We start from the raw sequence: 21,241 nt of genomic DNA on the forward strand, positions 1-21,241 counted from the left end.
CATTTGACTGAATTCTTTACTCTGCTTGCCCCACAGAAGCCTCTGCATTCACTTGGTCTCCATTTTTCTCCAAGACCTCATATGATCCTCAGGATGGCTGTGTCTCCAAAAGCCTAATATGGAAAGACCTCTAATTCATGTGATGAACCTACCTGACTATTAAAATAGCAAAAGCATTTACTAATGTACACTTCAAAACCATTATACAATAGTAAGATTTTCTGATTATAGCATATTACCGAGAATAATGGGCCATGACTGCAGCCTTAGGTCAACGTAACTCACACAGCACATAAGTACTATATTAAATTTGTTTATCCTGAGGTCTAAGAACTGAGATCACTGAAAATCAAATGTAAACTTTAAAAATGCTCTTTTTAAACTATGTAAACTTTTCTCTAACTTGAGCTAAACAGAAGAGAAACTGACCAGGTGGAACCTGTGATTTTTCTAAGCTAAACTTTCTGTTACCCTAGCTCAGGGGTTGAGCTCATTAATTCTCCTGTTTCCCAAATTACAGTATACCCAAAGGGTATTATTATGTCCTGAAATATAAATTAGCATAGAAAATTCCAAAAACTTTGCAAGGAAGTCTTTTATTTATGCTAAGTGGCCCCCTAATGGTACTGCCTTTTGAATTCCTTTCTGGCAAAGCCACAGTGGTCATGCTTAGAATCCAGAGCGAGGTCAGATGATGTTATAGATGTCCCTGGTCTTTGAATACTATGATACATACACCACCACACATTTGCTTCAACACCTCTATCATTATTTTTTGGGTAATCGCCACTTGTGATTTTTGTGAAGCTCTGACATCTAATATGGGTTTACTGATCACACTCAGGCTTATGATTTGAACTAGAATGTGGCATTTACTGATGTCTGAGGTACATCTTTCTCCTTCTCCAAGACTAGGGAATTGTATACCACAAAGCCATCAACTTCTTAAGTGTTTTAACCAAACACTCTGTGAGATCATGAGGCGAAAACAAAGAGGAAAGAGGCAGAGTTGGACAGGAATGCCTTTCGTTTCTCTCCTTACATGGCACTGGGACAGTAAAGCTGAGAAGGATACTGAAGCTCGTCTCATCTAGTCTCTAGATGACCAGGGGCAACAGGGGTTGTTTGGCAAAAGACAGCTGGCTGTGAAGAGCCTGAGTGAGAACTATCAGCACATGGGAAGACTGACTTGGGATGACAGCCATTTCCTCAACTAGTTCAGAAAATAAAAGAAGGCGGCATGAAAGCAGTAGGCCTACAAGTCACGGACACATTTCTAAACCTCACTTCGCCATTAAGGTAACACGCAGATCTCTGGGTGGTCAAGAACACCAGGTGTATGTTACCCTTGCCAGAAAATCACCCACAGGTTCAGTCAGATCCTGTGGTTTCATAATACTTTAACCTTTAATCCGACTGCCGAGAGCTAGAATGCCAAATTTTTCTGTTTCATAATTTTAGTTGAACGCCTCTTGCCAACAAAAGTGATTTTTTTTTTAAATGAAAGTTGCAGAAGGGATATGGTATTTGAAGCCAGACCTAAAGCAGTGATGAAGGATGAGCTAATCTGATTAGCTCAAAGTCAGAAGAGAATCCATAAAAGCCATTATGTAAAAGAGAGAGAGTTATACTCAAGTTTCAGAGCAGAGCCAACTGTCCCAGCAAACTTTGTTTCAAGATATTCAGTCTTCATCATATTCTTTGCTAATTCTTCTAAATGACTAATGTACTGTACTACTCTGTGAATGCTAATTATTGTGCTTACTTAAAACACAGTAAACCAATCACTGTTGTACTAGACTACGAAATCATTCATTATCAATATAATTCGGAAATATGACCTAACTGTAGATGTAAGTAGAGCATTACAGTAAAATGAACTGGAGCCACAGTAACATTGAGCAGATATTTACAAGTCCAATTTGATAAACCTTCAGTTTCATGATCAGATTTGCATTTGGCTTAATAAGTAGACAAAATCAAAGCATAAACACAAGGTAGGCCGAGCTCTAAGCACCGATGTAGAGGTCACAGAGCCTGCCTGGGAGGTCCCGACATTACAGCGCCACAGAAGGGACAGACACACGGAGGTCAGAGTGCCTGGTACACACTGACTGCCAGTCAACGGCTGAGCTGTCTACTCAACACCACTGCTACTTTGTCTCCTCAGCTGCCGGCCAGGTGGCCAAGCTGCAGAAAGTGCCATTGTGTGGTTCCCTCGGTAACCAATCGGATTCCTCCACTGGGATTCCTTTCCCAAGTCAACTGGGCTTTAGGATTTTAAACATTTCGCATTTCCCCTTAAAAACTTTCCTCCTGAACTTGTAATCAGTGTTCTTAATTTGACTTTGCCAGATTTGCCATCTGTGCTTAAGCTTCCGGAAAATTCTGCAGTTGCCCACAGAGCACATTTTCTAGTGGTAATATCACCCTGCATCTCGGGATGCTTGGTGTGCTGAAAAGAAAAACAGAGCTGGGAGGCAGGAGATGCAAGTCCTGCTATAGATGCAAATTCGGAAAGTCAACCAATTATACACTTTACACTTTTTAATCTGTAGAGTGGAAGCAAGGACACCTGCCCTCCCTAGCTCTGCTACTGGGATGAAGCAAAAGTCCTGGTATTTTTAAATGAATGAGAACTTGGCCCTCAGAGATGGCCATGGATTTCAGAAGTCTCAACCTTGATTTGCTTGTGATGGGCCTGGATTTAGGGTTTTCTAAATCTCTCAATATAAAAGAATTCCAAGGAACTTCCTCAAGTGCACCTGCCAGATTTTAGCGTTCATTTGTCCCCTGCAGCAAGAAAGTCAACCTGAGAAAAGGTCTGGCAGCTTCGCCCACCTGGTGGTCTCACGGAGCATCTACAACCTTGTTGATGAGTTGTGGAAAAGTAGAAGAGGCACTGACATTAAGCAGTATGATTCTGTGTGTTTGCAAACTGACAACTCTTGTTGGTTGTCCACTGAGAAGGGCCACGGAATGCCTGGACTTGGACTACAGCTATCTTATCCCTAGATCATTTCTCTGCCTTTCAAAGAGATCTGCAAGTTCTTATGGGCCACTCTGTCTTGCAAATAAAAGCTTCCCCTTGGAGAGGTGAGGTCCAGCTCCTTATCTACCATCCCTGGGTATCCACAGTCACTTCCCTGGATGGATCTGCGGTTGCTGATGTGGACACTATGTGCTCCAACATTCTGTGATACAGAACAATGAAGTCATATGTAAGAAAAGTATGGAGCACATGTGGATTCACTTTGTTTATTAATAAGTGCCTAAAATAGAGTTTTAAAAAAAATCCACATATCACCTTCCATATAAATGCAACCATTTATAGTTAGGAAGGCAAGTAGGAAATGAGACTTTACCAAGAAAAACTACAGTTTTCCAACTCCAGTGTTGAATTGGTTCATTTGTGGTTTTACCGGGATATGCTTTACTTCGATACTCTGTTACTGGGCAGATTTTGCAGACTACAGCTTTGTCAAATGACGGGATCTTTACTCCACCTTCAAATAATGAGAGTCAAATTTTCTCACTTTCCACACTCTTTTGGAGCAAAGTCATCTTCTTCCAAGGCTTTAATTAATCACTGTCCCCAGTGTGATCTCCCAGAATGTCAGATCTGGGTATCTAATTGCCTCCTGGACACCTCCACGGCGTGATATGTTCAAAACCAAACTTGCCCTTCCTTCAGAGCTGCCCCCACCCTGTCCCATCCTTTCTAAATGACAGTCCTATCCACCCACCACCTGGCAGGAGCCTGGGAGTAATCCTGGATGCATCCTGCTCCCTTACCTTTCACCTGCCATCAGTACCAAGTATAGTCAATTCTGTCTTCTAACCATGCCCGGATCCAATTACTTCAATCACTTGCTTTACCACTAACTTAGCTCAGACCACCAATATCTATTTCCTGTGTTATTCTAACCATTGCAATTGGTTTTCCTGTTTCCCAGCTGACTACCTATAGAGTGCCCTAGTGGTGTGTTAACCACTCACCAGTGATAAAAGAGAAGAAGGCATCTCTGTTGCCCTCAAGAAAGGCATAATCTGGTAGGAATGAGGCTTGATTTAGGTAGCCATTAGAGAGTAATATGAAAAAAGAAAAGAAAGAGAAAAAAAAAAGCATACCATTAAGAGTTCCTTCAGAGTCTAAAACTCTGTCTTAATGTTAGAGAGATGAGATTAACTCAGTGAAATAATTAGGAATAAACTGGTGTACAAGTGTTATTTTAGGAATTGCAAGTGTCCGAGCACTTCAGCGTAGAGTGAGATTAATGTGATGATTAGGATAGGAAATTTTAACGGAAATTTCTGGATACGTGCGTAGGAGGTTTACTACAGCAGCCACTCAACAACACTAGCCACCCATGTAAGTGTAGGGTTCTGGTCCATGGAAGTGACGGATAAAGAAAAGACAGTCCTTCTCCTCAAGACTGCAGGATTCTGAGGTCCAACACACTGTGGATGTTGAGTCAGAATTCGACCTTGGGCAGACCCTGCGTGTCCATTTCTCCAGCCAAATTCAGACTCCTCCTCTCCCAGGTGTCTGTTTTACACCTTCCTCTGTCCTCACGCTTCCCTCAAACGCTCCCCCCGTCTGGCCCTCCGCTGGTGACCACGGTTCCTATTTCACCAGGAAAATAGAAACACGTGGTAGAGAATGGCCACAAGCTCCCACTGCCGCTTCTGTCCACTCCTTCTGTCCTGGCCCGTAGACTCTGCCTCCTCCCCAGCGCAACTGCAGCGCCATCTCTGTGCACTCTGCCAAGGCCAGGGGCTCTGCCTGTGCACCAGATCCCACTGGCCTTCGGATACACAAGGTCAAGGCCTCCATCTATTGCTCTTGGCTTGCTCCCCAGTCACTTGCTGGGGTATTTACAGTGACCGATGAAGATGGCACACACTCAAACATTCAGTGTTGCAAAATAAAACGGTTTGCTGTGAGAAACAATAACATAAGTACTCCTGGACTCATTTTGTTGACTTTGAGCCATTCTTCTGCCGTATTTCTGTCTCCCCAAACTGCAACCCCCACCTGGCATTCCTTGTCTCCTCCCTGGCTTTATTTTCCCCCATAACACATTACTCCACCAGAAGCACTGGATGCCCAATTTATTTTGGTTTGTCTCCTAACCACTGGAATATAAGCTTTACAGGGCCAGGGATTTTTGCATATTTGTCCACTGCTTCATTCCCAGAGTCTAGCCAGTACCCAGGGCACTTGCTCAAGAATATCTGAGTTAACGAGGTTCCAGCCCTGCCATTTCTGATCTGTGTGACTACAGGCAAATGATCCTCTTGAAGTCTCCCTTTCATCATTTCTAAGATGGTGGTGCTTACAGTACTTACTACATGGGATTGTGGTGGGGATCAAATGACAATGTGTGTTAAACATTTTAGGGGTACCTGGGTGGTTCCAGTTGGTTAAGCGTCTGCCTTCGGCTCAGGTCATGATCCCAGGGTCCTGGGATCGAGCCCCCGTGGAGTCTGCTTGTCCCTCTCCCACTGACCCTACCCCCTGCTTGTGCTTGCATGCACATGCTCTCTCTCTCTCTCAAATAAGTCTTTAAAAAAAAAAAATCAACATTTTAGCACATTTTCTGTATGAAGTGCCCAACAAATGGCATTTATTATATGGTTATTTAGAATATAATAATTATACATTAGCATTCAAGTTTACCCTAAGTTTATTTAGTCCCTAAGAGGTACTTATTTGGGAATTTAGTGGACTGGCATCAAGAAGAAAAATAAAAGGTCTATAAATATGCTTTCCTCCTATTATTAAAGATTTCATTCAAAACCTAACCCTGACTTTAACAATAATGAACATCCAAGGAGGCAGTGCTGATGTCTACATCTAGGTTCTATGGTAAAAATTATGTTTAGTAAGAAAGTAATATCACCAACAGGCAGTTTGCTCTGACTGGCCATCCAAAATAGATCCCACAGCTGACAAGTGGGGGCCTCACTTCTGCCCTATTACCCGAGTCCTTTTTGCTTTCTTCTCTTCCCCCTCTGCCGTTACAAAGCCAGCTACTGCTGGGATCCCCTCTTTCCATAGCTCTGTAGTTCCAGGGTGGGGTCTCTGTTAGCATAAGGGGAGTATGAAAGGAAATGTACCTCTCTGTACCTTTATTTTCCCTTCAGGGTTTAAATGGAAAAAAGAGAAGGTGGGGTCCTTTTAGCCATTGTTGCTGGTATTAAAAGCCTTAAAAAAAAAATCAAGTTGGAGCTCTGAGTGCATTTTCCCACAAAAACCATGTTATATATAGTGGCTGGGTTCTATGGTACTATTAATAAAGCAGAATACTTCAGCTATGATTTCTGGGCTGTCCTGGGAACCTAACCACAAAGTGGGACCTAATTTCAATGAAAAAGTATGTTCAGAGTTCCCAGCAACCAATTTACGCACCCACATTCAGAATCCAACCCATCTGAAAGGTGAGGGCTGCTAATTCTCAGTAAGGTTGACACTTGCACAAAGATACCACAAATGTCGTGAAGAGTCGAAGCAAGCTGAAGAGTACGGTGGTCGAGCGGTACTTCATTTCTATTTGGATGGCATTCCTGATCCCAGTTCTAGAATACCAGGAAATGTGTTGGGTCTAGCTCAGAGAATTTTGTGAGAACGAAGTGTGGTAAAAGAACGCAACACATCCAGCAGAGCCTGGTTAGTGATAGCTATTTAACATAAGTTAGTTCTCTCCCCTCCCACTGGTGAAACTTCAGTGTCTTATTCTTTTTACTTGGTTTTGTGTCTCTTCCTATGAATCTATTTTTAACACTTACATAGGGGAAAAATGCAACATTCTGCCAACAGAAACCAGAAAATGGTTATTTGCTCATTTCTTCTGGCTGACACACCTTGTCTGCGAATGGCAGCTTCTCCCTCAGGAGGAAATCTTTTCCATCAAATAAGCTTTTACGCCTTCCAAAAGTCCATGCCAAACTGCAAAAATCACCATCTTAGCTTACCATAGTGGTGAAGCTTTGGCAGTTGGGCCAACGCACATTCAGTGGGAGACCGAGGACAGACGTTAACTAACCATCCCACATTTTCAGTTTGTTTCCTTGTAGTCCTTATCCCAAATACACACGTGAGACAGGCTCGCCTAACTGGGACGGCTTATGTTCCATATCACAGTAACCCTAATGCACGTAACCAGTAAGACAGCTAAGACCTCCTGCTCAGGAAGAAGTCTGTGCCTTCAGTAGTCAATAGGGTTGGGCAGAGAGCTGTCGAGGCCACTCGTTTTTTCAGAATGTTTCTCCCTCCCTTACCCCTCAGGCCCTCCTTACTTCCATCTTCTCTCCATGCCTTTCCCGGGAGAATGGGCTACTGCTCTCTGTTCATCAAATCTCCTTGGATGAAACCTTTCTAGTCTACCACCTCCGATTCTTTATCCTTTGATAAAATCTGAGACAAAACTTTCCTGTTAAAACAAAAAAATCTCTTGAATTTGTGCAATTTCACAGGGATTTCCTAGAACCAAAAACCTGGGACACAGAACTAGGGAGAACTGAGTGCTTCAATTTTATGTTTGTATGATCGTTGTATGAAGATTCCTATCTTCCCTACACCTTTCTTTAAAATCTGGTAGAGTTCCATTTCTTGTTCTGTGTCTCAAAAGAATATTATTTGGATGAGCCAGTACATTTAATGCGTTGGGAACAGTTTCAAAAAGTTTAGTGCTCTTTCAACATATCTTTAATTTTTAAAGTGTATATTTAGTGTCTGTCTACCCCACTCCCCATCTCCTTAAAGAGAATTATTTTGCAAGATACTGCATAGTAGGCAACTTGAGAAGCATAGTGAACTTTGATTACCCAATGTTTACCTGGATCTTCTGAAATAAATACTGAAAAAACACAATATGTCTTGATGCAAAAATGTGTTGAAATATATACAGAAAGAAAGATAGTGTCTAATACACATTTTTACAGTACCCAATGATTGTGAAAAAACTGTGGAAAGTGGGAGTAACAATCAAACAATTGTTCAAACAAATTAATAACTTCCTCTTGAAATAATGTCTTTAGCACCTTGAGCAGTGTGGACTCCTTGATAATTTCCAGGAAATACTTTGTATTTCAGTCATACATAGTTGTTTCAAATATAGTAGAGTGTAAGAATTATTATAGTCTAGGGAAAATAGTATTTCGGGGGATAAAAAGAAGCAACTATTGTCAAAGTAGTACAAACCCTACAGCTCTTCTACAGAGATGACAATACTATAAAGTATTTGAGATCAACCACAGTGCAATGGTGGTAAGTGGCATTCAACTTTCAGCCTGTTATCTTAAAAAGTTTTAAAAGTCAACTAAACTCTAGAGCCCACAAAGACATACTGAAGCATACCAGGGCTACCCTAACTAGGACATTTATCTATCTGTTGTTTACTCAGTCAACGTCCTCACCCGGGGCAGACTGGATATGCAGTTATTACGCCATTTAAAGCAGGCGAGCTACTTTGCCATACCAGCTGTCAAAATTATGATTCATGGATTCCAGCAGTCCCCCCAAATAAAGCTATGTTATTATCAACCATCTACCCATGCTCTTCACTCAGATCATCAAGTTTTCACACAGCTGAAGAGATGGTTAGAATGTTGGCATGTTTTGTTATTTGCTGTACTTGCCTAGCTTCTTATTAATGGATGTGGTGTGGGCACTGGGCAACCCACCTCACTCCTTATTCTAAAGACAAAAAAAGAAAAGTAGCCAATAAATCTTATTTTATATAAAATAGAATAAAAATAAAGCTTAGGAATTAGTTGAAATATCTGTTGATTATATAACTCTTGCCTACTCACCATACATTTATTGTTCAAGGTACAATAAGGCAATCACCCTAAGGCATAAGGGTGCATATACTTCACACCGTCTCTTTTATCAATCAATAGAAACAAACCCCTTATCAATAATTCGCAGTCTGCCAGATCTTGAAAATAATATCCCCTTTCCTTGCGGATGTAAAAATATAGTTAAAAAAGCACATGCCTTTGTATTGTGAGCTCCATAAGCAAATCAAACCAAAACCCCTGGGCAATTGGCTGGACAATTTTTCCTCAGTGGCCATTGTTGATACAGTTCTGACAGGAGCCTTCATAACACAACTAAGAACGTGTCCTCAAAGGCAAAACTTGGCAGTTTCCAAAGTTGGTAAGCCCGATGCTGGGCCTAGAGGATGGGGGAGGGGCGGGAGAGGTGGTGATGGGAAGCTTTGCAAATGCTGGTTAACCGAAGTGTGTTTTATTTCATGCCTCAGAAACTTGGGTCTGTCCACTTCTGCCTTTCTCATACTAGTTCTCTGTGACTGCAAATCACTATGTAGATCCAGCTAGCGCAGGGCTCTAGCGACTCCCCAGTCTGAAGAATGCACACCCATCCTGTGTTTCGCCTGCAGACCAGCAACTGGGCTAGGCTCGTCCAGGCCTGCTACTGGAGCAAGACCCAGCTCTGCTGGGTGGAAAGATGCCTGTGCACCCCCTGCAGTCCCCGACAAGTGCAATAGTCCCAAGCCTCACTCCAGACCCCAGTGGCCAAACTCTCCATTCTGGAGAACCACTTACCATTCGGGACAGAACCTCCCCGAATGTTAAATAAGGCACGCAGGGGAGAAGCCCCCAGCCCCAGGGTGGGGTCCGTTTCTTCCAGGGTCCAGCCCCCAGCTCTGCGCCCCCGATTTCTGAACACACAGCATACCAGAGAGGGCCAGCCTGACCGTTCGCACAATCCTTTCTCATTGGCTCCGCCGTGGCGGGTGCATGCCGCTAGGTCTGCAGGCACGTCCAGGGGCCCGCTCCCCGCGCTCTGCCTAACAAAGCAGCTACCGCCGGGGGACAGCGGGGACGAAGCTGCAGGAAACCACCTCCCCCCAACGCTTCACCAGCAAGCCCTGCAAGATGAGCCTAACAACTGCCTACCACGGCACCCTGGTGGGGGAAAGCCCCCAAGTGACAAGCAAACATTCTCTGAATGGCGCCAAAGTGGGGTAAATTCTCCCAAAGAAAGGAGGATGATGTTGGGGAGAGGCAAGGGCGCAGTGCCCTGGTTTGGCTCCAGATGGATGGACCCTATGGGCCCTTCCCCCCAACCCCCTGCCAGGGAATGAAGTCATCCCCTCATCCCTTAAATCTCTGCCAGCCTCGTTTTTTTTCTGCCCTTCCACAACAGGTTTGATCCCCGTGTGAGTGGAGCCACGAATAAGTGAGGGATGGGGTCAGAAAAGTTTGTAAGAGAGGGAGGGATCATCCGTGGCAGCAAAGCATCCCCAGTCCCGACCCTGTTAAGATGAAACAAAATTCCCATCTGGAACTGTTTTCAGCGGTTCCTGCTCTGATCTGGCAAAGGGGAGGGAGGGGGCTCTGCGAGAGGACCCTCCACCGGTAGAAACTCTGCATTTAGTTGTTCGGCCTCCCCGCTCCCCACCCCCTCATCCTCTTCTAATGCCCTCCCACCCCCAGCTCGCCTACCACCCCACACCCTTCGCTCCCTTTAATTCATACATTTCTACCAGCCTAGGGGCCGACTCCCCCGCGCCTACCTCGGGTCTCAAGGCCGCGCCCCCGCTGCTCTCTAACTCCCAGTCCTGTGGACTCAGTGGGCTGTGGCCACAGGCAGGTACCGCTGCTATATACCCAGCCGCGCCGCTCCGCTCCGTGACTCAGTGAGTCTCTGAAACGCTTCGGTCTGTGGTGCTTCAAAATAAGAGTCCTCAAAGGAGGCGTGGTGCGAGCCGCAGCGAGCGGCCCCCAGGTTAGCCAAGGCTTCCCGCCCCCTCCTTCGTGCGGCGCTCCGCCCTTTGCATCTTTCTGCTGCCCCTTCGTGGGGCAGCAAGTGATGAGTCGGGCTTTCTCGGAACTTTTAGAAAGAACTGATAGTGGGAAAGAATTTAACTTTTTATTTCTAGGCCTGTGGAGATGTTGGCTGCAGGGCAGGATGATCTCCCCCATTTTTGACTGTGTTTTTCCTTTATAGACTAAAAAGAAACGTTCAATGACTCTGACTCCAGGGCAACATTCTTGGGGCCTGGAATGGAAGCCGGCGGTGGAATGGTAGCAGCCCTGAAGGCCTGAAACTGCGGAGCTGAGGCTTGGGTGGGGGAGGGTCCAGTTCCTGCGGGCTACTCACATTTAACTGGGGTGCTCCGGATTTGCAGGTACATGCAGAATGCGCAGCATTTAAATAAGAAAGTGCAGCAAACCCTGCGGTACACTCCTTTTTTAAAGTAAGTGGATAATTTCTAGATTTCCATTAATTAGCTTACTCTGTTATGCCTATCAATGCATAACTAAATTTAGGAGCCCTTAGGGTAAGAAGTGTAACTCGTTCTGATGTAGCAACATTTTAGGAACGTGGTCCCTATCTTGTCTTTTTCTTTGGTCATAAACTACAAGGGGCTCTGAGTCACTTGTTTTAACCTACTACCTGGGGATGTCTGTAGAGTGTTTTAGAGTAGGAAATGGACGTTTCGATTCCTGAATTAATTTCCTATGTAAAATTTGCGATTTATTGTGGGCCTAACCCTAAAGCCAGACCAGCAATTTTTCCTTGCACCAACTCAGCTAAGGACACCTTCACTCTGTGCATAATCCTTGAGTCCATAATCCTGTGGTTAGGTTAGCACACTACCACGGTTATTTCTGTCCTGTTCCTACTGGAGTGTATGCTCCTTGACCACTGAGACCAAATTTCTTTTACACACAATAAACTGTCAATAAAATCAATGAATGAATGTTACCTAACATTTACAGAACATCTGTTGTGCCAGGGCCCTTTCAAGTAAATGCCAATAATGCCAACTAGATTTGAATAGCCAGTGGACCACATGTTTAAATTATTTAGCAATTTTATCCCTACCTTCATTAATACTGAACAATAGGGTTTCTAGGTTCACAGCCCTGAACCAGATACTCTCTCTCTGAAATATCTTTATTTGTAAATGTAAAATGATGTCTATAAAATATTCAAATAAACCCAAAGTGGATGTTTCCCTGTAACTTTACCAGAGATAAACATTGTTAACAGCCTACAGTCTTCCCTTCCAGACTTTCGTGTGTGTATTTAAACACATAATAAAACAGAGATTAGATCATCATTTACAATGATTCTCTAACCCACTTTTTTTTAAAACCTGTAATACACTGTAGTCATCTTTCTAGGCGTAACACAAGAGGACAAGCAGGTAAAAAACTCAGTATTTCACTGTTAAACTTTGCCTTTGACTTTTTAGTTTGCTCATCCCCATGTCAAATGGCCATTAGGGCGGCAGCAATGACATCACTTGGCGTATCACAGGATTTTCTTGCAGGCTGCAGTGTGAAGTGAAGAAAGAATTCGAAAATGAGAGTTAGAATTTAGGAATCTGTGTCCTTAACTGTGGAACTCTAGGGTTTTCTTATTTCCACAATAATGGGATTACTTTGATGAATTTTAACGTTTCGGTTCTTAAATTTTGTAATTTTATGATTTCGGAGTCCATTCTCAACATGAACACAGAAGGAATAAATTAGATAAGCATGGGTTCCTAACAACGTACATGTTTACTCACCGTGGGAGGGTTCGTAGGGTGGAACAGATGGCTTGATTATCTGCAAGAAAACATCCAATTCCTTCACTCTCAAGAGGCAGCAAAAGAAGGATGACCCCTTAGGATCTGCCATCTCTGCCTTATTCTGTCTATAGGAGCCCAGAAAGCAGCATTTGTGTGGATCAGTTTTCCTTTCTCCGAGTGCAAATCCAGGAGGATTTAAGGAACTGGTACAAAACACTGAATATGCTAATGCTTTCAACTTTTAAACTTTTTATGCATGAAGTGTGGGAGGCGTGGATACATCTTCGCTATCACTTTGGCAAGTTCCAGAATTGTGAAAACTATTATCAGTAGAAGCACTGATAGGAATTTCTGCCAAGCCTGAAAAGAACACTTCATCCTCTCGTACTCACTGAGGATTCTGATCAACAACCTTCTCTTTAGATTTTTTTTCCTTCATTCTCCCTTAGCTGAAACTTAAAAGAGTTCTATGGTTTTAAGGGAAGATGAAAGGGGTAGAGAACAAACATGCAATCGACTTTTACTTGACCAGGGGCTGCACTCTTGGGATTCCCTCTGGCCTCCCTGGGAGTGTTTGGCATTTAGGACTTAAAGTGTTTTGTTTTAGGACTCTTGACTCTAGCTTCACTTCTGGCACACTTTGGCTCACAGACCTATGGCTTCCAACATACAAATTTAATTGGAGATGAAATAGCTTGCTCAAGGGTCTGGTTGTTTGGGAAGACAGGTGGAATGGGTGAAGGTAATCCTTAAAGCCATTCCTTTACATGTTTTGCATCTTCTCTCAAGTGAAAAAGGTGAGACATAGGTGGTTAAAAACTAAAAAGAACAAAAGACAACTAAAAACAAATGGTGTTCACTGAGCAAACAAGATCTTGGCAGTGCAGCCAAATCATAGATTATATAGAGATCTACAGATATAACTGCTGACAGGTACTACACAGCACTTATCTCAGATGTGCTCAGCAGAGGGAACAATACTTTATAAATGGATAGTATTAGCAAAGCAATAACCTCGCACCAAATGTCCATTCAAAACACTACCACCACAGCTCTACATGGTTCAGTCATGCTTGTCTAACCTATAAATTAAGGCCAAATTCTGTATTCTCGTTCCTTTCATTTACATGTAGCAATAAAAGAATGTTAGTAAATCTTCAGGCATTTTGCTTAAAATAGTATTTTAATGAAAATTACCAAAAACTTGAGATTTTCTTAACTCTTGGCTTTGGGGTTGGCACATTTTCTATAAGGTGGCTTTTGTTACACATTCTCCCGGAGTGATCAATAGTGTGTACAATATGTTCTGATATCAATTCAGTATAAGGGAATATGGGAATAAGGGAATGAATATTCCATTCATTTCCGGTGCTTTGATACGATTTTTAAAAATTTGTTGATGTAGCTCTTGCTACATTTTTAAAAGGTAAAAATCTTGGCTGAATGGACCATTTCTTTCTTATAGATACTACTTTTGCAAGGGTTCCCAACTCCATTCAGCCAGCTCTAAGAACGAGACTAGGAAAATAGTACAGCAATTACAGATTTTATCTGATATTGGTTCCAATTAATATTATTGGGAAAATGTTTCTGGGAGAATGCTTAAGATCAACTTTTTATTCTATTCATTTTAAAAATGAGCCCTTTAAAAAAATCTTGGACCACTTTGAATGTGGACCCTTTCTAATTAATTGCAGCATTTTCTAGGACACACATTTGTTTCCATATTAACTACCAAATCATTTTAACAAAATAAGAAATTTTTAAAAATGAAAATGTGTGTCTTCTCAAGAGGCTAAACACTGTGCATTATGTGATCATGAATACAGACTATTAGGGGAGGAGGTACAGGGCAAACCTCCAAGGACAATTCATAGTTTCAACATAAAAACAAATTAATGTATTCCACTGGCCAAGATAACTTTCTGGCTCTTTGGTTTGTACATAACTTTTTATTAAGAGCAGGGAGAAAGGCTAAGGAGGAAAGAAATGGGACTGCTTGTACTTGTGTTAAATGTGACTAGAACCCAATGGACATAAAATAGTACATGAGAGGGAACATGACAACCAGAAGGTCTGTGGTTGTGGAACGTAGAAAAAGATCACGAACTTGCAAACAACAGAACAGACAGCGTTTGTGAGAGCAAAGTAAGCCTTGAGCCTCTGTGCACCTCCAGAGGAATCACGGAATCGGAGCTATCAGGGGCCTTCCGAGATCAGCTAGTAGCCGGGTATCCTGAAAAGGGCATGGGCTTTGGAGCCACACAGACTGGGGTCAATCAAAGGCTGTCGCCATGATCTTAAACTCCTAGAGCTTCTGTTTTCTCATCTGTAAAATGGAGGTCAAGGAATTTAGCTGGGATTACTGCTGAGAAGATGAAGGGAGAGGCTGCCTGTGTAGTGCCTCACGTGGTGTTGGATATGGAGAAGGTGGAGGCTGGTTTTCTTCCCCTTTTAACGTGTACATTTATAACCTTATAGTATCTCAGGAATGTGTTTTACACAATACAGTATTTAGTTAGGAACAGAGTAAAAAATAGTAATCTGTACTTTACTTTGTGCTGACACTATGTCCATTACTTCACATGCATTCTCCTAGTTTATCTTCCTCGACGACCCATGGGGAAGTATGGTTGTTACTGCCATGCCCCCCTTCATGGAGGAGGAAGATGGGCACAGAGAGGTTAGGCAACTTATCCGAGCACACAGAGAGGGCAAGTGGAGGAACAATGACATAAATTGTTAACTCCAGGACCCAAAGTCCAGAGACTATAAATTTGGACTGAAAAGTATATATTTATGCTAAGTCTATTAACAGTCTCAGGACACTAAGATATCCATCAATAAATCAGTAATTTATTATTGCAAGTTTTATTCTACACAGTGTCTGTTTGACCTGAAATAGTTAAGGCAGTTTCTGAACATGTCCTGCTTCATCCACAGAAGAATCTGACTCATTATTGAGTATCCTTTTCCAAATCAAATGAGTTATGCTGGCTCTGATGGAATCATCCACAGATTCCACGTGGATTACTGAAAAGGCATAGTTAAAAGGAGGAATTTGCCTTTTATGCAATTCTCCTGAGTAAATGGGGAAATACTGTTATCAGTTGACTGGTTAGTTTAACTTCATCTTGCCTAAGAAAAACCTTCAGCTGTGTCTTACAAATATAGTGACTGATAATAGATAAATATGACGCCATCAGTTTAGGATTACACATTTTCAATATTTTAGATTAATCGCAATGGCAATTCATGAGGTTATGGGTGAGGTGACAGAACTTTGTCCGTGGATTCTCTTAATACTATTGCCTCTGATGACACCAGAATAAGGAATCCTGTGTTGCACTTCATATAGACGGCTCTGGACGCTTCCAAAACACACAGACCAGCCATCATTCCATTGTCACGCCCAGAAATACAGGAAGTGAAACTACCTCACCTCGGTACTGGAGCTGCCATGGGTTTGCAGTGCCTTTCTCAGAATGAGGATTTAAATGCACAGGAAACGGTGGACTCCAACAGGATGGATACAGAGAGGAGACTGCGTTTACAAGGAGGAGGGATTTCGGCCTATTTTCCCTAACTCTGAAATCTTCCCTCTACCAAATCCTTTACATCCTGAACTTAAGCATCCATTCCCTTGAAGTAATAAACTAATCCTCTGGTTCAAATTAATAGGATTACGTTCTCTAAATTACTTAATTTCTCTCATTAGGGAAATACACAGGGATTTGCTTGGGTGCAGAGATGAAAAGTTTGCTAGCAGAGATATCCACCTACTAAGAGAATTGTGGAGATTATTTCATAGTGTATGTCTTTGACACAGTCAAATGTGCTAACCGAGACTCTAGTATGGAAAGGGAATGAGACAATATTCTAATTAAATTTTCTTTTAAAACAGAAACTTAATAGATGCATTTCACAATGGAAAATTCCCTGAATATAGATCCTAAAACTCGTAAGAGGAAATATTTGGTAACAGTAATTAAAAGAATTAATTTATCTGACATACAGCTTATATGATTGACAGATGAAACAACTGACTTAGCAATATTGATACTGCCTGTGATGGGCCCATTAAATAAGTTATACTATGTCACCCCTGACACAATGAAGTACTAGATTTCAAGAGATAAAAATCAAGATTTTTATGCATGAGTTCATTAGACGTGAATAAGAGTCCTATTGTCCCAAAGAACTGAGATCATTATTCTTATATCAGCATATCATATATGTCTATTTGTTTTTAGTAACCTAAGACAAAGTTAAATGATTCGGAGGCAATTTGGCCACTTGATTGGGATGAAAATCAAGGGCCTTTTCGAATTAAACTTTGGTTCAATCTGCTATATTCAGAAAAGCCAGTGGCCTATAAATGTTTTCAAATGGCCACGTCTTTTATTATATGTAACGAATTTTAATGAAAAATGGCACATGAATAAAGTTCAAAGAGAAAAGACTGAACTGAGGGAAATCGGAGCTTTGAGCACCAGTTTAAAAAGTGTAATTTCTGTGCAAAGCGGACAAAGTTAAGATTCAGAAAGTAAAGTTTTTAATTCAAGAAAGACAGTAATCGTAAAGACTAAATTCAGTCTTACTCGCTGAAAACCAAACCCTCTGCAAATCGTTATCTCAATTTTTAAAAAGCTTCATTAGAGATTAATTTATTAGCAACAGGTATATACACGTTTCAGCGCCACGGTTGCATTTAGTTCATTAGTTTATAGGTGGTAACATTATACAGTCTTCACTTGTGGGTGGCACAAGGAGAAGCCTGACATAACTTTGGTGTCATTGTTCCCTTGTTTGTTTGTATGACACTTAACGAAAGCTTCTGTCCTGGCAATGGATAAACTGGTCTGACAAAAATTATCCTCTCAAGTTGACTCCATTTTGGAGAACAAAGGCACAGTCTTTCGGCATCACAGAGGAATTAATTTTGGATTCAGTTACCTGCCCCAGAGTCATCACAATATGGCCAAAAGACCCTGCACGAACAGCCCTAGCATGCTGGGGGCGGGGGCGGGAAGGGCCCGCACCCCACCAGCTATTCGAGGCCACGTGGTGTTACTTAAGGAGAAGGGGATTGCTGATCCTTGAACCACCTGTTGCTCAGAGAGAAGCATCAAGAAAAAGAGAGGAAGTTAAAAGGGATTAGCAATGTTCTTTATTACAATGAGGGTAAAAATAGATGAGGCCATTTGTGATTGATGCAGTGCCTGTGTCCATAATCTTAGGAGGGGCCAATTTGTCACTAGGCACTGTAGGTACCGTGGCTAGTGCCCACAATACTTTTGGCAGCCCAGAAAAAAACTTTTTATTTGAAACATTTTTATACTCAGAAGGAAAAAGTGAATAAATATTATAATGATGACTGTATAATAATGACTCTAACCGGGATTATATGCATCTCTATACCAATGCAGTTATAAAATATAATTCTAACTTTTTTTTTTTTTAATGGAGAAAGGGACACACAAAGGCAAAAATGCCTAGGGCCCATGAAGGTCATAATGTAGCTCTAATCTTAGGTAGCTGATGTTTGTCTGAACCCTTGACACTTTGCTTTCATGAGCCATAAAGACAAACTCTACCACGTAGTCTCTATTCACGGTGTCTTCTGTGTGAACCTACATCAGTAGGTGTCACCAGGTTTTAAAAGAAGAAAACACAGTCTCACATTCTCAAGCTCTTTATAATCTAAGCGAGGAGACAAAATCAGCTGTTAACAACAGGTGCTTTGCAGTTGTTCACTCACTCGGACATTTCTTTTACGAGTTAATTACTCATAACTCCCCTGTGAACAAACTGCACATCTGGGAAAATAAAACTGCCCACTGAACGTGAATTACTGGAGCGTAGGTGAAGCACAATAGTTAATTCATTTGGATACCCTTAAAAGGCTTAACAAAAATCCCTCAAGTGCTTAGAAGTTGGACTTGTGTCTGAAGAATAAGTTAGCATCAGGTTGATCATGATGCTAACTCAGGATCACGGCAGGACGTGATTCCAAGCTAGCAAGTAGCGCCTAATACTTCCCTGGGTTACCCACGCCCCCATTTATACAGCCCCTTTGCCCAGAGCTTCTGTTGATCTGGTGTCACTCAGCTTCCCTCTGCAAAATGTTCTACCTTTCACTTCTTAAGTTCCTAAGGAGTTCTTTTACAATTTCAACTTGTTCGGGGTAAGAAAAGAGTTCTTTTGCTACCAAAAAAGCTCCGCTATTTGGTAAAACAATGGCTAAACTCAGTTCATTGTTATCATGCATCTACTCAGACTTACTTTTTGAAAATGGATTTTTTTTTTTCCCAGCTTCACTGACCTATGATTGATAAACAAATAATTCTATATATTTAAGGTATACAACACGGTGATTTTAAAAAAAATTCAAATTTGAGTTGTAGAGTTGACACAATGTTACATTAGTTTCAGGTGTACAACATAGAGATTCAACTTCTCTATATGTTATGCTATGCTCACCACAAGTGTAGCTCCCACGTGTCATCATACAGTGCTATTACAATATCACTGATTGTATTCCCTATGCTGTGCCTTTTATTCCTGTGACTTATTCATTCCATAACGGGAAGCCTGTATCTCCCACTCCCCTTCACCCATTTTGCCCATCCCCCACCCCTTCCCCTCTGGCAACCATCAGTTTGTTCTCTGTATTTATAAGCCTATTTCTGGTTTTATTTGTTTTGTTTTTTTTAGATTCCACATATAAGCGAAATCATATGGCATTTTTCTTTGTCTGACTTAGTTCACTTAGCATAATACCCTCTAGGTCCATCCATGTTGTCACAAATGGCACAACCTCGTCTTTTTTTAACAGCACCATAATATTCCATCGTGTGTGTGTGTGTGTGCACACATTCATCCTCCCTATCCAGTCCTTATCCCTTTGTCTATTGATGGACACTTGGGTTTGCTTCCTTATCTTGGCTATTATAAACAATACTGTAATAAACATAGGGGTACATATATCTTTTTGAATTAGTGTTTTTGTTTTCTCTGGGTAAATACCCAGTAGTGGAATTATTGGATCATATGGTATTTCTATTTTTACTTTTTGAGGAACGTCCGCACTGTTTTCCACAGTGGCTGCACCAATTTACATTTCTACCACCAGTGCATGAGGGATCCTTTTTCTCCACATCCTCCACACTTGTTATTTCTTGCCTTTTTTATTTTGGCCATTCTGACAGGTGTAGGTGATATCTCACTGTGGTTTTGATTTGCATTTCTCTGATGTTTAGTGATGTTGAGCATCTTTTCATGTGTCTGTGGGCCCTCTGTATGTCGTCCCTGGAAAAATATCTAGTCAGGTCTTCTACCTATTTTTCAATTGGATTGTTTTTTTGGTGCTGAGTTGTATTCACTCTTTATATATTTTGGGTATTAGCCCCTTATTGGATTACAATATAGTGTTTTGACGGAAGTATACCTTGTGTAATGATTACCACACTCAAACTAATGAACATAGCCATCACCTCACACAGGTACTATTTGTATGTATGTCTGTGTGGCGGGGGGGAGGAGGTAAGACCACTTAAGATCTATCATTTTAACAAATTTCAAGTATACCAGACTTTCAATAGAATAAATTATCTCATCAAGTCCTAACTCCTCGGAAATGAGGCATTTGGGCAAAAGTCCCTTAGTCTCATGGTCTCTTCATCTGTTCACTGAAGAGGCTGAACTGCATGATCACTAATGTTCTCTTCAGCTAGACGGTTCTAAGATCAGACCTAAGGCCAACCCACCCGACCTGGGGGTGTAGGACTTTTGTGGCAACTCTTCAAATGGGTATTGGGGTATCACATAGAGCAGTGGTTTTCAATGATAATCCATTGAAAAGTGAGAAAAATACTAAAACCTTTTCTTTAAACTTTTCTTTGTGTATATTTTATAATATGTCATAATACATGTATATATTTCATGTTTGTATATGTGAAATATACATATACGTACATATTTGTGTATATATACAACATATACACTCACACACATACATGCATACAAAATATCTTTCTAACAAGGATAAATGACCAAAAAACTTCGTATGTCATGGTTTTAAGCTAAGTTAGAAAGGGGTCGAGAACAAATTAGGTAATCAACTCAATTCACCAGATGATGTCTGGCTGAGGGTCTGCTTTAGGATTTCCATCTCCAGCTTTACCTTTAGCACTATATGTTTCTAGATATATGGCTTCAAACACGCAAATTTAATTTAAGATGAAGCTTTCTGGTCCATTTTACACTAATTTGGGGAGGGGTATAGAATGAGTCAAAGTAATTCCTTTGAATTATTCCTTCTATAACAGATTCAATGAAATACTCCAGACAGTTGAAGACTTGAGAAAGCCACAGCAGAGGGCTGGAGCTTCCCCCACGTGGATCCCCACTCCCATCCTGTAAGTTACAGAATAGATTATTCTGGGTGTAGCTTTATGTCTGCCATTCTTGGAGTCTGGATGTTGTACACAAGCAGAGCATTTGACCTGCCCAATCTTTCTTCCTATTGATGTGGCAGGACCCATAACCCAAGAAAATGAAGAGACATTCAGTTCTGTTTAACAATTTAAATTGAGATCCTCACTTAATATATAAGAACAGTATCATTAGATTCCTTCATTGATTTCAAATATTTCAAATTTTATATGTCTACTTCCAAA

General features: G+C 41.5%; 1 protein-coding gene across 8 annotated transcripts in view; it reads right to left on the reverse strand.

Moving 5' to 3' along the window:
- Positions 1-21,241, reverse strand: part of PALLD (palladin, cytoskeletal associated protein) — a 403,835-nt gene that overhangs the window by 69,826 nt on the left and 312,768 nt on the right. Inside the window, exon 1 of one of the 8 annotated variants that reach the window (XM_081812918.1) lies at positions 10,551-10,700. The exons of 5 other annotated variants lie outside the window; for them this stretch is intronic. Coding sequence is in view for 1 of the 3 variants with exons in the window: in XM_081812916.1 (XP_081669042.1) it covers positions 7,303-7,319 (17 nt within the window). In the remaining 2 variants the exon portion in view is untranslated. Of the gene's footprint in view, positions 1-7,302; positions 7,453-10,550; positions 10,701-21,241 lie in introns of those variants that run through there. 2 more of the 8 variants (XM_081812917.1, XM_081812916.1) reach the window with 2 other exon arrangements.

This window comes from Leptonychotes weddellii, chromosome 2 (assembly GCF_054177405.1).
Source record: "Leptonychotes weddellii isolate Sample4059 chromosome 2, ASM5417740v2, whole genome shotgun sequence".
Classification (NCBI taxonomy): domain Eukaryota; kingdom Metazoa; phylum Chordata; class Mammalia; order Carnivora; family Phocidae; genus Leptonychotes; species Leptonychotes weddellii.